The sequence below is a fragment of the Melanostigma gelatinosum genome (genome assembly GCF_949748355.1).
Source record: "Melanostigma gelatinosum genome assembly, chromosome: 16".
NCBI classification, from domain to species: Eukaryota; Metazoa; Chordata; class Actinopteri; order Perciformes; family Zoarcidae; genus Melanostigma; species Melanostigma gelatinosum.
In genome coordinates this window covers 20,847,270-20,863,555 of record NC_136649.1, presented here as the reverse complement: position 1 = coordinate 20,863,555, position 16,286 = coordinate 20,847,270, and the positions used below count along the sequence as shown (strand labels likewise).

General features: G+C 41.9%; 2 protein-coding genes across 2 annotated transcripts; both read right to left on the bottom strand.

Moving 5' to 3' along the window:
- Nucleotides 1-464: 464 nt before the first annotated feature.
- On the bottom strand, nucleotides 465-12,623 carry LOC306790222 (ezrin-like). The gene is made up of 13 exons (XM_079286370.1): nucleotides 12,509-12,623; nucleotides 10,783-10,866; nucleotides 9,151-9,246; nucleotides 8,252-8,526; nucleotides 7,614-7,697; nucleotides 7,097-7,243; nucleotides 6,641-6,737; nucleotides 5,258-5,421; nucleotides 4,999-5,129; nucleotides 3,821-3,981; nucleotides 3,228-3,320; nucleotides 2,020-2,310; nucleotides 465-1,212 (listed from the first exon to the last, which is right to left on the bottom strand). The coding sequence occupies exons 1-13, from the start codon at nucleotides 12,518-12,520 to the stop codon at nucleotides 1,048-1,050; spliced, it is 1,800 nt and encodes a 599-aa protein (XP_079142496.1). The 5' UTR covers nucleotides 12,521-12,623; the 3' UTR covers nucleotides 465-1,047.
- Nucleotides 12,624-13,902: 1,279 nt separating this feature from the next.
- Nucleotides 13,903-15,671, bottom strand: nenf (neudesin neurotrophic factor). The gene is made up of 4 exons (XM_079286368.1): nucleotides 15,507-15,671; nucleotides 15,355-15,415; nucleotides 14,992-15,095; nucleotides 13,903-14,080 (listed from the first exon to the last, which is right to left on the bottom strand). Exons 1-4 carry the CDS (start codon nucleotides 15,645-15,647, stop codon nucleotides 13,904-13,906), a joined length of 483 nt encoding a protein of 160 aa, XP_079142494.1. The 5' UTR covers nucleotides 15,648-15,671; the 3' UTR covers nucleotide 13,903.
- Nucleotides 15,672-16,286: the final 615 nt, after the last annotated feature.

Sequence of the window (16,286 nt, the reverse complement as noted above, 5' to 3'; positions counted from 1 at the left end):
TATAACTGAAAGTGTAAAATAGAAGGGGGGGTCTGAGTTTGAAAGAGATTGAGTTGCATTATGGGAAATGTAGGAGACAGGTTTTTTTTGGAGCTTGAACGACTACACAAAAATATACAAAATGGCTTTAATACAATGAACTCAGATTATCTAGATACGGGAACTCTCAAAGCAGAAGGTTGTTTAAATAGAAACATGGGATTAGATGTTGCTGTGGGGGGGGGGGGGGGGGGGAGGATTTTCTTCTATCTCTGATGTGAAAATCATAACACCACGTGAGATTGTAAGTGTATTGAAACTTGTTAAATACACAGTATTGCTATTTGGACACAGATGGAAACAGGTGCACGAGGAGCTGAAACTATTAACGGAGAGAAAGGTGACAAGAAAGAATCAACAACAATTTTTGATAATCGATAAATTGTTTTATGTCATTTATCCAGAAAAAATGCCATTCAGCATCTCAAATGTGAGGATTTGCCGTTTGTCTCTCATTTATGTTTCTATAAATGGAATATGTTTTGGGTTGGTTAAACATGCAACATAATGACATGACGTAATAATCAAAAAAATAATCAATAAGTGAAATTATTGTTAGTTCCAGTTTTACAAGTCACTGATTGCAATATGGGACATTCATTGAATTAACCTAAATTTAACCTCTTCAGTTTGGTATAACAACAAAACTCAAAAGCCAAATTGCAATTACGTTTTTGATCGTTTATCATATGTAATTTGTTCATACAGGATATCGGGTACACACCAGCTGTCTGATATGTCGTAATGGGACTAAACAGCACATTGGAGATGTTTGAGTGCTACAAAGAAAAGAAAACACAACAAAACTGCTTTTCAAGCAAAAGTTAAACCGTCAAAATGAAACTCACGGAGGAACTCTTACGCAGATCAGCTTCACGCTTTTCTGGGTCTTCAAAATCAGGTGTGGCTGCAATTACATCACACACTTAAGTTACAGAAAGCATTGCTGAACGGGGGGGGGGGCCTTCATGAGGTATTCGGACGAGCTCTTCAGGTCTCTGAGGTGTTCTACAAGGCCTCAAACTCATCGATCCTCTGCTTGGTGTTGCCCATGCGGATCTGACGCAGGGTCTTGTACTTGTCGCGGCCGGCTCGGCGGTTCTCGGCGTGGAGGACGTCGTTCTGGGTCTTCTTGTTGTCGTCTCGGGCTTCTGCCAGCTCTGAGCTCAGGGCCTGAGGGACGGGACGGAGGACATTTCACTCATTCAACCTGAGAGTTTTACACTGCGTCCACTTCACGAGATCAAATCTAAACGCGATATATTCTCACATTGGTACATTTCATCCGATTGTTTCAACACACTCAAATGTCCCACAATCAATTTGTCAGAATGACTTGCTCGTTTTCCAGAGAAAACGCTTCCTCTTGTCGTTCTTTACTTGATACTCAACTCATGTCTGGTGGCTTCCTGATCGACTGACAGACGAATGTCTCTTTGTGTGGTTGTTGATTACGGCGCTACATTATTTCCGGTCAGATTTTAGACCACTGAAAACATTTTAAAGTTACAATCTGGAAGATCTCCGTTCATCACTGCGCTCCATTCACAAACACAATCATTTCCCCTCACAAAACCCTGAACCCACCCTTCCAGTTATTTTGTAACATGACTCAGCTCGTCGCGTTAACGACGAGTGGGTGCTTCCATTTGAAAAACCCAGAAAACAGGGCAGATGGACCCACCCTTTAACGATGGATGAATATAGTTATGTGTCTAAAGATAACACCGTAGGCTAATAAATGTTCTCTTTTTTGGGGTAGGGGATTGTGTCAATTCTTTTCTTATTTTTTGATCATCATGTATTTTGCAAATCAAATCAAATCTAATGTAATCTGAGTTCTACTGTGTATTCAAATGGAACAAGTATATTGTATAACAATTTACTTGAGCTGTGGTGGATCAGGTTTTTATGCAAACTTGTATGCTACTTAAGTAGCTTGCTTTAGGGGGGGGTTGTATCCCGGGACCCTGAACTCACCAACAGCTGTTTCTGCAGGCGCTGGTTCTTCTCGGCCTCGGTAAGTCGCTCCTCCTCCTGGCGGTGGTCGTTGATGTCCTGCGTCTGCAGCTCGGCGCTGCAGGTGCTGTTCTCTTCGCTGTGCTCGTGGTCGCTCTCGCTGTCCGAGGAGGAGGAAGAGGAGGAGGAGGAGGAAGCAGGAGCTTCAACAGGAGCCTCGACAGGAGCTTGAACAGGAGTTGAGATTGTAGAACTCCTCACGTTGTGCAGCTCCTCCTTCGTCTTTATCAGATTCTCTTCCACTTCCATAACCTGGGACGAAGAGGAGAGGTTTTGTTTAGTTTATTTGACAGGGACAGAACAAAACAGTGTTAAGGAACCAGAGTTAGCCTAAAAGCACATTTTCATCTGTTGTCACTGGACAGATAAAGAGAGATACATGAAAAAGGATATCAGCGTCTTTCACTGTGTTGTAGTACAACATCTGATCTACACATACAGACTGTGAAGTAATGGCATGTATTACGTATCAGTATGTCTGTGACAGTTTATGATCAAATGAAGCGAGCAGGCAGAGCTGGACTCTGATCTCAGGTCTTTATTTCACTTTTGAAAAACTGGTTTATGACGACTTGACTTTGTCTTTTTCACGAACGGATGTTGGTTTTATTTATTCATTCGAGGATTCTAAGCTTCATTTGCCAAGTAATGTATTTGATGAAATGCAACGCGGTGCGCTAAAGGACTAGTGTGACAAATAAGGATGAGAAAAAATAAACATAGGGTGTAAAATCTTGCATGGATGTCATAACTTCAAATATGAAACGCACAGGGCAGTGCATGGGATTGTTATATGGTGAATTCATATGCATGTATATTTCTCTTCCAACACCACAAGCTATTAACGGGTCTTTCCCTTTCAGAAATTGAGTGTAAAAGGCCTCCAGCCTTTATTTATTGACTAAAACATTAAAGTGTGTTCTGAAACATTTAATAAGTATTTATATATTGCTCATAAATGCTTAAAATAAAGTCTGAAATACATCCCAGATAGCCGCTGAACTAAATATAAATGAATCCTTTTTTGTACTGACAACACGGAAGATATAGAGAAAAGAAAATGCGTGATCGCGGAAAAAAAACAGCAACTGAGAAGTTGATGAGCGGGAACGAGAATGTTATGACATATTCCTGGTAATACCGTACAGGTACATCTTTTGAAATGTCACCTTGATGTGCCATGACTCAGCCTCTTCCTCCTTGACTCTCTTGATCTCCTCCAGCAGAGTGATCTTGGCGCTGTACTCGGCCAGATCTGCAGACTGAGGGGGGGGCGGGGGGGGGGGGCACAAACCGACAGTGTCGTTAAAAATAGACACGACATGTCGAGAATAGACACTCGGCTACCTGAACACGGTGTCATGTTATGAATGGATGAACAAAACAAAACAACCCACGATTGAATAAATGTAGTACTTGTCATTTACAAATGAAGACTTCACATTTAACTTCCAATAAGCTCAGAAAATGTGATAAAAACATAAAAGCATCCTCGTTTTGCTCAGTGACATCGTGGATATTTGATATTTTCTCAGGAGCTTTAAAGTGAGAAAGAGTCGAAAAGAATTTTCTCACGCTGCAAGAGAAAGTAAATCCCAGAGAAATCCCCCAAACGAAAAGAAAGCATGAGTTCAAACTGCAATCACAACAGTTCATGTGTGTTCATCCTGAGTGGAGGAGCTTTGTGTGTGTAATGAGTGTTTTTCTATCACGACGTTTTCTCACGTGAAAGCTTTGAGTGCTTCTTGCACCGTGTACTCACCAGCTGCTCCTGGCTCTTTATCTGGTCCTCAGCTTGCCTGATCAGCTCCTCCTTGGCTATTACGGCCTCCATCCTCTCAGCCTCCAGCCGGGCCGCCTCCTGCTCCACCCTCCTCCTCTCCTCCTCCAGCCTCATGGCCCTCTCCAGCTGCTCCTGAAGCTCTGCAGGACAAAGTCAGTGAAATTATTCTACAGGGGGAACTCTTTTTTTTCTGCATTCTGCTGCAATTATGAATCATTTGAGGTGGTGGTTCCTGTTCTTTTTGGCTTATAAACCCTAAATATGCAGCATTTTGAATGTGGGTGATGTAGTTTCTGATGCATTTGATGATGAATTTGACACAGTGTCTATAAATACCATACAAGTTGATAATTAGAAGTATGGCTTTTGTATTGTTGTTTTTATGTACTTTTTCTATGTATTTTATTGCATTGCTAATCGTTTGTGGATGTTTGATCAGCCTGCTCTTTTTGGACGAACCACACCTGCCAGCATCGAGCTTGTGAGCTGATTGGTGTAGATGATGTAGAGATATGGGTGTGTGAAAGGTGCGAACCACAAACTTTCTGACCTGACGAAGATCAAAGTAGACTTGAAACGTAGTCATTTATAAATCTTTGGTGCACGGAGTGGAGTGCAGACGTTGCCTTTTTTCTGATTCTTGTTCTGGCAGGCTTTTATCTGCGTGATGTGCGTTTCATTAATCTTCAACACCCAGGTTGGGAACTTCTGATTTGAAGCATATGAGCAAAAGTGTTTCCCAAATCAGACCATCCAGCAGCCCGGGACTTGTTCTTCGTGCTTTGCATGTTGTCACAGCATTTTCTAGTGCAGGAAGCTGCGTTCTTATTTGTTTTACGAAAATACGCAGAAATCAGCTGCAATCATTGTTTCAAAGCCATTTGATGCAAATTTAGGGAACTTTCAAAGACAAGTCGGCCCTGTTAATCTCTGGCTCAAGTATTTGTAAGCAAATACAAACATATTCACTTCACTGTTAACCTTTTTAAGATAAAGATGTATTTCAGTAAACAGAAGAGGGCGGTAAAGCCTTGCTACTTCTTTAAGTTTGAAACGTGTAAGACAACACAACAGAACTTATCCTGTTGATTTCCTTCAGGAGCGTAATATGACCAGTATGGTCCAGAAGGAGTCCGAGTTGAGCTTCTCCGTCTCACCTCTCTCTGCTCTCTTGGTTGTCTCTTCAAACTGGTAGAGCTTCATCATCAGCGCCTGCTTCTCTCTCTCCATCTCCTCCTTCTCTTTCTCCATGGCCGCCCTCTTCTTCTTCTCACTCTCCAGCTGATCCCTGCAGAACACAAGAACAAAAGACTGATCATACATATTCATCACAGCCTGAAGATTCAAATCCCAATGCTGAGAGACCATGACGGTAACGCGAGTGACTTTTAGACTTTTAAAAGCCCTCTCCCTTACCTCTCCATCTTCTTGTGCAGCCTCTCCTCTTTGGCCTGAGCCTTCATCTGCTGAACCTCGATGGTGTCGGTCTTGCGGCGGCGCATGTACAGCTCATGGTTGCCCATGCACAGCTGCAGGATGCCCTTGTTGACTCGCAGTCGTGGAGCATAGAATAGAAAATCCTTTAGAAGTGAACAAAGTGTCAGGGTCCGTCTGTATAGTTGCGGTTCCGTCTTCTTAACCTCCAACTAAAATGTAGTATATCCAACTTATTTGACGAATAAACGTCCTCAAGGTTTATGTTTGATTTCCTATATATCAAGGATGTAATTATGAAAGGAAGCGGTAAAAAGCTTTTCTTTTGTAAGAATGTTTGAATTGAACTTTAAGCGTGTCAGAGTCTGTTGTCTTTGCACAGATACCTGAAAAAATGTACGTACAAATGTACCTAAAATTGTTGCATGTGGGCTTTTACCAATACGATTCGTACAACTTTAATCCCGTTCTTTTTCTGTAAATGTGCACCACATTACTGCTGCTTCATGGTGCAAATCTGCAACTTATCTTTTACAGATTTTTACTAGTGCTGGGCAAGTTAACGCGTTAATTTCGCGTTAGCGCATTCATTAATTAACGGCGACAATAATTTTATTGCGCGTTAGCGCATTTTTTAAATTTATTATAATTATAATTTTTTTTTTTTTTTCTTTTTTTTATTTTATTGAAAGACAAGAGACAATACATATACATAACAACAAGCGGATGACAAGAACAGTGGGATAAAAGCCAGCAAACATCCTACAGTCAGACTGTCTCATGTTTATCGTTTTGTATTAGAGATGTGATGTCCCTTCAGGGTTGCCGTAGAGAAAAGACGACTTCCGCTGCTCTCCCTGGAGACTAGTGGACATCGCTGCAGTAAAGTCAGCAGACACTCAGATCTCCGTGGTCCACTCAGCAGACACTTGCATGTCAGTGCACCTCTATGCTGACATTCACCGTAAACGCATTTAAACGGCACAGATCGGGAGCGAGCGAAGGACTTTGAAAGTTAGCGGAAACATTAACGTGAGACAACATCCGGGTTCTTCAGACGAACATCCGGTTTTCAGAATAAGATGCCAACAAAGTATGAATTACATTCACATGAAGTATGAAACATGCTACCTGCATCTCGTGAACCAAATGTTATTGCCCTTTTATTCATATAGCAGTACTTTTAAAATAAAAGTGTGCAATACACTACTTTTGAATTCATGATTGAACTTTGCCATAACAATGCGATTAATCGCAAAAAAATCCATGCAATTAATCGCGATTAAATATTTGAATCGTTGCCCAGCACTAATCTTTACATACACATGATATGCTACGGAGGACTAAGACTCGTTACATACTTACAGGAGCTTTCTTATCTATGGGCTTGATGATGAATTTCTTATCGTTGAAAGAAACGTTTCTTATTTCACTCCAGGGGAATCCAATCTTTGGAGAAAGTCTAGAGGACGAAGACAAATCAGACAAACTCAACAGGAAGTTTAAAAAGTTGGTTTGCACTGACAGAATATTCACAGGCGGAGAACTCTTTGCACGTAACATTCTGACAACAGTGTTCGTGTTGTAGTGGAATCAAGAGAATTCGGTCAATGGCCATGCGGTCAGACGTGTTATTTAAAACTTGACCGACTGGAAAGGGAAGGTAGCAGAGGTCGATGACTGCTCGTGTGTTGCCCTCCCGTCTACAACTGTTTGTCATCAAATCAATAAACACTACACTTATGATGTCAGGAGATACTTTGAGAAGTAAGTTCTGTGCGGCAAAACCAGTGAATCAGTGAAACTGATTTGTTGACTCACTTGTCGTCCTTCTCGTAGATGTTCAGTCCCAGAGCGTCGACTCCCAGCCACAGGTCTGAGCCCTTCTTGTTCTTGATCTCAAAGTAGTTGACGCCGTACATTTCCAGGTCCTGAGCGATCTTCAGGTACTCAATCATGGACTCTTCCCTGTTCAGGGTGAACAGACGGATGAAAACACACTGATTTCATCCGTTTATGGGAGCATTTCCTTTTCAATTCAAGCATTTATCTTCTACTCAAACAGGTGAGATGAAAGAGTTGATTCTTTTGAGTTTCACAGACGAACACAATAAGTCGGGTTGGCTTCCATTTCCAGCTCCATTTAGGTTCAAAGTCGGTAAAATACACAAACTTATGATCGAATCCGTCCTATTTTGTAATATGAAAAATCACATTTAAGACACGCGATCCATGAGATCAGTTTGAGTCCCCGATGAAGGCTCGATGCCAAAATGCGTACGAGTTTGTTTTCGGCAGATACAGTCTTCAGTTGAACATCAGTGGATTTATCACTTACTTCAGCATCGATCTGTGCTCCTCGTGCCAAACCTGGATCCTCTCCTCCCACTGCTCCTTGGACAGCTTGTGTTGTTCCAGCACTCTGAGGGGAGAGACCGGTTATCAGCAACCCACTGGTGAACATGGAGACAGTCCGTGTGTACCGACAGAGCTAAATCAAACACATGCTGCATTGTCTCGTCTTGTTATATCTATCGTTGGCCAGTGCGAGTGTGTAATAGTACACAGCTTCATATTTGAGCCATTGAGGGAGCTATTCAGCTGCATGATTTCCATTATTTTACAATTTATGGAAAGTAAATTCACAGTAAATGGTAAGTCTTTGTTGGTTCACCCTTTTTAAGTCAGTTAAAGCAATATATGTATCATTCTTTGCTCACAGAAATCAAAGCAAAGCACATATTTAGAGGCTTAAAACAAGTTTCTTCTCCGACAATAAAACAGTCTTTTCACGTAAACCGGTAGTTGCTGTCTGGAGAGCAGCGTTTCCACCAATATTCATTCATCAATACATTTATTTTCAATTACACAGATAATTAACACTTTCAAGGATTGAGAAGTTGTACTTGACAGGTGATCTCAGGCAGTGAAGTAGATACCAGAGATCACTCAGAGCTCACACATTCTCACACTCACCTCTTGGGCAGCAGGCGCTCGGAGGACAGGTAGCCGGGCTTAAGCGCCGACTTGTCCTGCTCTCCGTACTTGGACTGGACGGCGTAAGAGGCCAGCAGCACAGCGGACTCTGGAGGACAGTAGATCTCCTCCCCCAGAACGCCCTCCTTCACCTGCAAGAAGAAAAGCCTGCGGGTGACGTCCTGGATCAGCTCCTCGGTCACGTCCTCTGGGTAAAACTTGGCCCTCAGCTTGAACTGCAGGGGAGTCTCCTTCCTCACATCCTGGACCATCACCTGAGCAGAGCACACGTCATAAAAGAGTATTGGAATGAAGTAGAGTAGAGAAGGAACAGAGTGAAGCAGTGTTCCATGACAGTATGACGGAGTAGAGTAGAAAAGACAATAGAGTGTGAACATATAGAGTAGAATACAGTACAATGGAGTGCAATAGGATACAGTAGAACAGAAGCAGGATAGAGGAGAATAAGGTTAAATATAGACGTGAACATATATTGTTAACTTATGTTAATAATTAGTGAAAAAAGATAGAAAGAATATCTTGGAGTAATGTAAAGTAGTTTTCCCAATCATGGGTACTTGCAGGAGTAAGTACATATGTAAACATGAACAATTCCAGGATCACGGTGTCTTCTATGAAAGTCAATTGTTACAATGTATTCATTGAAAGTATTTCAGTAACAGTATTAAATACCTTCCCGTTTAAAATCCATTCTAATTAGCACGTTTGGTGTTGATTAAGGGTAAACTGTGAACCAATGCAGTAGAGTAGAGAAGAACAGAAGAAGAACTGCAAGAAGAGCAGCAGAGAAAGAGCAGGTCAACAGAACAGGATGATGAACAAGAGCAACACGATGCGTCAGTTATCAGCACGCTGACTCAGTGAAATCACAGATTCACCTTCTTCTCAGAGTTCAGCCAGGTGATGAATCCTTTAGAGTCGACAAACTGAAGCCCAAAGTACCACGTCTCACGCAGACCGATGGTCCTGGCAACCTGAGAGAGAGAGAGACAGAGAGAGAGAGAGACAGAGAGAGAGAGAGAGACAGAGACAGAGACAGAGACAGACAGAGAGACAGAGACAGAGAGAGAGAGAGGGAGAGAGAGAGAGAGAGAGAGAGAGAGAGAGAGAGAGAGAGAGACAGAGAGAGAGAGAGAGAGAGAGAGAGAGAGAGACAGAGAGAGAGAGAGAGACAGAGAGAGAGAGAGACAGAGAGAGACATAGAGAGACAGAGAGAGAGAGAGAGAGAGAGAGACAGAGAGAGAAAGAGACAGAGACAGAGAGAGAGACAGAGACAGAGAGAGATAGAGAGAGAGCGATAGACAGAGAGAGAGAGAGATAGAGAGAGAGGCAGAGAGATAGACAGAGACAGAGAGAGAGCGATAGACAGAGAGAGAGAGAGAGAGACAGACAGAGCGATAGACAGAGAGAGGCAGAGAGACAGACAGAGAGAGAGAGAGACAGAGAGACAGAGATAGAGATACAGAGACAGAGAGAGATAGAGAGACAGAGAGAGAGAGAGGCAGAGAGACAGACAGACAGAGAGAGAGAGAGACAGAGAGAAAGACAGACAGAGCGATAGAGAGAGAGAGATAGACAGAGAGAGAGACAGAGAGAGATAGGGAGAGAGATAGAGAGAGAGAGACAGAGAGAGAGACTTCACTTCTTATTTTCTTCACACTTCTGCTCCTGACGAAACAACCTTTGGTTTGAGGATTAAGCACAGTCTGTAAATCAGTCTCACTTCTGATAATGTCACTGTGAACAGCTGAGGTGGTGAATATACTTTAAAGCCTCGGGGACCCCTTCATCACGAGCTGCCCGTCAAGTACGAAGGTTTAAGTCTTTACACAGAGCGCTCCGGGGAATACTGTCGTACTGTTGGGTGGTGAGGTCACCTTTCAGTACAAGTTATTCATCATGTATGTGTGAGTGTTTTACCTTTTAGAACAGTGTGTGGAAGGATTTCATCAGACAGATTGCTTTAAGAATATGTCTTATCTTAAGTTTACAACATGACTTTGACAGAAAGTCAACATATTTGGAGAATTGCAGTTTTAACTTGACAACAGGAGAATAATTAGCTGCACGTTCTGTACTCTTCTTCTAAACATCAAATACATTTTATTCAAATTGTTTCACCTTTGATATAATTCATTACAATGAAGTTTTTTTTACCAATAGGATACATTTAAATGAAGTATTGTCAATGAATAATTCAAATAATAGGAGTATCTGGAGAAGCCTGGGAGTGCTACCATTTACCTTTCTACACTGTTGTATTTCTACAAAATATCTGAATACTTCTTCCTCTACTGAACACGACAGCATCAAGTCGGGTCTACTGACCTACTGACTGCAATCAAACACTTTGCTCAACATGTTTATGGACAGACATGAACAGAACTTCTGGTGCAGCTATGCTCTCTGTGCTCAAGGAAACTGAAAGCACCGAGTTGAAGTTCCCAACTCAGACAACAATGATCCCACGAATCAGCGTCCTGGTGCTTTTCATACAGTAACATACGGACCTGGTCAAAGAGCTGCTTCCCTGTGGTGTTGGGGTGGAAGGAGAACTCCAGCTCTGCGTCCATGGTGGTGACGCGAACGTTGACCTGAAGCGAAAAAGATCAGTGAGTCTCGTGACGACATGGATATTGGTTTGGAAACACAACTCTTCTCATTCCCGTTCATTTCGAGCATTTATCTGTTTTCACTGATATATATTGGAATCCATCAATCCTGCATCTGCCGTACCTTTTCAGCCCGATTTAGCAGAAATATTGCTTTTTATTTTGGGCACATTTGACGGTTACATTATGAAACAACTTTTAAAGTAAAAAACTTAAATAATAGAGTCCGTTGTGTGGAGCTGTGGAAAGGATTGTTCATAAACCATAATTGCTCACTATCTCATCAGACTTTGGACTACCCTTGCGAGGTGCCACAAGGTTGAACATACGCAGATTAAAATATCAAAATACTCCCTGTTTGCCAAGTTGCCTTTAGACTTGACCATTGTTAGTAAGATCAACCTCTTTTATTACAACAGCAATTAAACTGGCACATAAAATCTGACTTTTTATTGTTTCTAGAATTCATTTTCTGAAGTATTATTCTCAATATTTTCCACAAAAGCCCAATAAAATTGCATGACCCTGGCCTGCAGACCAGATTGGGCTTGTAGCAGTTTCACAATCATTTTATGAAGTTTCACGAGAGCACACCCTGCGTGTCATAAAGATAAACCCACTGAAACGTAGGCAACAAGGACTGGAGCATCCATTTATGAAACCGCCACCATGTTTCTCAACTGTTTCCACTTTCCATGATCACAAGATGACTTCTTAACTCCACGACGTGCTGCCGATGCATTGCTTCCACTTTGAGGTCCAAACTTTGGAGGCTGTTTATGTTTCGTGTATATTTGTTTTGGTATCTACCGGTTAACTGTTCAAATTACAGCGCGAGTTCAACTCTTGAGTCACTTCTTCAGCATTTCCCAGAACACAAGCGATACCTGCCACCATGACTCATAATGTTTGAACTCAAGCTCGTTTAACATCAGTGAAATCGCGGAGGCAGACGTCAGCGTGACCTCTTCAGAGGGGCTTTCTCCTTGGAGAGTCAATAGAAGCAGCGCTGCAGTCGTAATGCACAATCCGGCCTTTCTTATCAGTTCACCTACAGACTGATGCTGAATACTTAAGTTCATCTCACTGGGAGAATTAGGGACTTATAGCAAATAAATACATCAGGGATTCTTTTGTTTAGGATGGAACATTGATTGTTGATGAGTGTCTTATAAAATCAAAGGCAGTTAAACCAAACGGTCATGAGTTGTTGGTGAAAGTTAACTCTTGACATTTACAAAATCACTTTGGTCGTTCTGCACGACCACACAGACTAAATGCGGCACTGTTCCCTCCACGAAGTAGCATTTCAGGAACACTGTTTCTGCCAGGAATGTGTGCAGCATGGGTCAAACTCTACATTTGGTTAATGAGTAAATGCCAAGAAGAAACGGTGCCTCTTAGAAACAACTCACAAGCTTGAACATAGAAAATGATCTGTGATCAAAACGGTAAAAAATAAATATGGTTGACCCTTAAATTTGTTTTTTTAAAGGTGTTTCTCCTACAGTATTTAGACAGATGAATGTACAAAAACACCCCCCCCCCCCACACACAACTTAAACCAGGAAGAGACATTTCAGTGACGCAGTTAATCTTTTCACCAAAATCATGAGAGTCTTACTGTTTTGGGCATCTTGGCTCCGGTTGGTGGACGAGCTCCAGCAGCAGAAAGTGTTTCCCAGGCGGACCGAGGCTGCAGTGGTCGACTCCCAGCAGAATCTCCACCTGATAAAGGACGCGGCTCCGCTCTCGCCGGCAGACTCGAGGGCAGGGCTTGTGTCCTTTGAACTCGGCCGTAGAACACTCACAGTGACGTGGGAGGTTCAACTCGGCTGCTGTCGCACAAACGGACAGACTTACCTCCAGGGTGACCGTCCGGCGGGGCAAGACGCACGGCTCCACCTCAAGTCAATCACCTGCCTCACCACCGAAACGGATGACCTTTGATCGGAGCATGCAGGGCTCTATAAGCCCAGACGTCCTGGTTACGCTGCCTGCTTGGAGGTGACACGAGTGAGTCATGAGCTGTAATAAAGCCAGATCACATCAAGATAACGCCTCAACAGCACTGAGCGGTAACGCTCAAGTGAAACAAACGTAAAAGGTTTGAGATTTACAGACTTTAATGATAAATTGTACAAAAACAACATAAGGTAGAAAACAGTCACAGAGCTGCAGATTCAGTGGTTTTTAATTCCATAGATACTCTGCTGGACGATGCATTCAATGACAACGTGTTTCACTAAAATCTAGAGTTTAAGCAATTCATGGAAAGAATTGTATAGAGCAACAATGTATCGAGCAACAATGTATCGAGCAACAATGTATCGAGCAACAAGGCCAGATCTCTTTTGGCTCCAGCTTCTCAATGTGACGACGTTCTGCTTTTTTTTTTTTGTAACATTTAATCACTGTTCCCAGGAAAGAAGTCCTGGGAACTCTTCACTATTTTCTGATATTTTTAAGTCGCATTCCTATTCATGATGAAAAGCATAGTTAGTGGCAGCCATACTAAACCTTAATTGGAGGGAATCTGAGGGGCGATGTTTAGTTTGTTAAATACGTCTGGTCTGTCGGCTCACTCTTCCTTTTCTAAATAGATAGATGGTGTTTTGTGTTTGTGTCTTTCTACGGAACAAATCAAGCTATGTTCCTGTATGTTCATTCACTCAGTTTATTATTTCCCTGAAAAATAGAAAAGGCTACCGCTGTAACCACATATAATGCACTGCAATACCTCTCCATTCAAAAAGGTATTTGGCTTATTTCTACTTCATTTGAGTTCCACTGTGCAGAATGGCCGCGTGTAGTTTCACACGAGAAGGATGTTCCCACAGATAACAGAGGATCATTTAAATATGAATACAAAGTGTTTGTATCATTATGTATTTTGCTCGTCTCTTGTACACATATTGCGCTCGGTATATTACGCTCTGATTCTGGTGAAAGAGAAAATATTAAAAAAGCAAAAATACTTTTTTGTCACAACTATGTTTTCCAAAAAGGTAAAATGAGATTAAAACTCATCTTTGATTTGAAAATGAGGCTGGTCCTCTGGTTTGAAGGCTGCGTCGGGACTTCCATCGGCCGTGAGGATGCGCGATGCTGTGTAACCCACGATGGGATACTTTGTTTTGTACGTCTCTTCAAATATACTGTCCAGAGACTCCAGCTGCTCGTCAGTGAGGCCCGTCTGTGGATGCACAAATGGAAAACAAGACCTTTGATGAGCAGATCATGAAGCCCTTTGAAGTCATTAATATCTTTACAGTAAGTCAACAAATGAACATGTTGGTAGCAAAAGAAGAAAAGTACAGGAAGAGCAGCCTGGAAGTGAAGAAAGTCCTCTGACACTTGCTGTCGTAAAAACAATTTACTTATTCGTCATTTGTGCTGAAATGGTTAGTTTTTACCACCAAATCATTGTTTCTCACATTTGAGTTGGTGACTCATTCTGCGCTCTTATACTACAGTTACGCCTTATTCAAGAAGTCTCACTGACATCAAGACATCTTTGCTGGAGACAAAAGAACAAATTATATTTGTACAACACAACATAATTACAACAGGACAATTCAGTCACACAACGCAGTCTTCCCACATGCCACACGTACTATTCAAATATCAGTAAGTGGAACTTTAAAGTCCTTCAGAAATCCTGTTGTATCAAATATCCTCAATTCATCACCTGAATGAAGTGCATCTTGGTGTGAAGGAGGAGAGAAAGTTATGCATGTGATTACAGTGTTTATGGCCTTGATTGATTAAAGTCTTTTCTTTTACCTGTCCGGTCCCAGTGTTTCTGATATGTAGACTTTGTGTGCTCACTGCTTCTTCCTTTCAAAAGTCTACTGATACTGTTGGAAGAGCAGACCGACTGACAGGTCTACGGTGTGCGTGGTGCATTCAGACGACGCTGGGAAGTTTCAGTCTAGTTGCATAGTTTATAAATGCAATGCTGTTTTTGCAGCCGACACTCAGGTGTCAGAAGTCGGTGCTCCCCGCCATGGGAGTCAACCACAACTAATACACTGTCACGGGGAAACACTGCGGTCCAAACAACTGCTGGGTGAATTGTTGCCGGGACAAAAACACTGAACCTACAGTATCTGATGTCAGGTCTGCCGGGTCCAGGGACATCTTAGCCACAGCTCGCGTGGAGTCCTTGCCTACCAGGGCGTTGTAGGCTGCACCTTTTCCATAAAACTCTGCAATGTGCAAAATAAGATATCAATTCAAAACATCTGTGCATTTTGAGTGGACAAATGTCTGGCCCGAGTGCAGATTTCAAATGAAGGCTCTGGAGAAGGACTGGAAAGCTTTCAAGTGGGCATCAATGTGTTCATTTTACTTTCATGTCACAGTTTTGTTTGAATGAATAAAGCACATTTAAGTGACAAGGCAATTGTTTTTATTGTCTTATAACTCATTATAATGTTCAGGGTTTGAGTGGTGGGTTGTAGTTACCTTTTCCCTTGGTGACATCAAACACAACTCCTTTTACTGCCATGTAGATAGGGTGTCCCTCCTAAAACAGGGAGGGGGAAACAACGGAAAGGAGATACATGGTTATCGCGCGCACATGCAAGAATGGATTATGGGTTGAAAATAAAGTTTACCACGCTGCCGTCGTATCTTTTCAGCTCCTCCTCGGTGAATAGTCGGACAGGTTTCGTGGACGGTTTGTATTTTAATTGAAAGTCTTCTGCTGCATTCGCAGAGAGGACAACAACCAGGACACAAAGGCGCGCGGTTGCCATACTGTGATTGTGTGTTTGCACGAGCTTGGTGCGCTTTGAAGCTGTAACTGCACTCTGGAGTTGGTGCTGCATTTAATGCCGTCGGAAATTTTAGTGTCACCCAAAAGGGATGTAATGATTCATGATTCTCAGGCAACACACACACACACACACACACACACCCTTTATGTAATTTTTTCTAAACTCCTTTTTATTGTTTTAATGTTGCCGACATTTCACCTTAACAGTCAGTGTAGAACAGCCCATATCTAAGAACATCTACTCAAGTACCGTACTTAAGTACAATTTTGAGGTACTTGTGCTTTACTTGAGTATTTCCATTATATGCAAAGCTACTTTTTGGAAGCAAATATTGCACTTTTTACTCCGCTACATTTATTTGACAACAGTACTAGTTACTTTGCAGATTCAGATAAATAATAAATTATTTAAATAAACTAATAAATGATTACCTTTACCTGCTGCAGCATGAGTGAAGCTTACACATACACGGATAATTCATTATGATCATAAAATGTAATATACATTCATCTGAAATAGGCCATTCTGCATCAGGAGTTAAATTATCTACTTTCATTGATATGAACACATTTTGAATGCAGGGTATTTACTTGGATATTTCTGTTTTGTATTTCATGC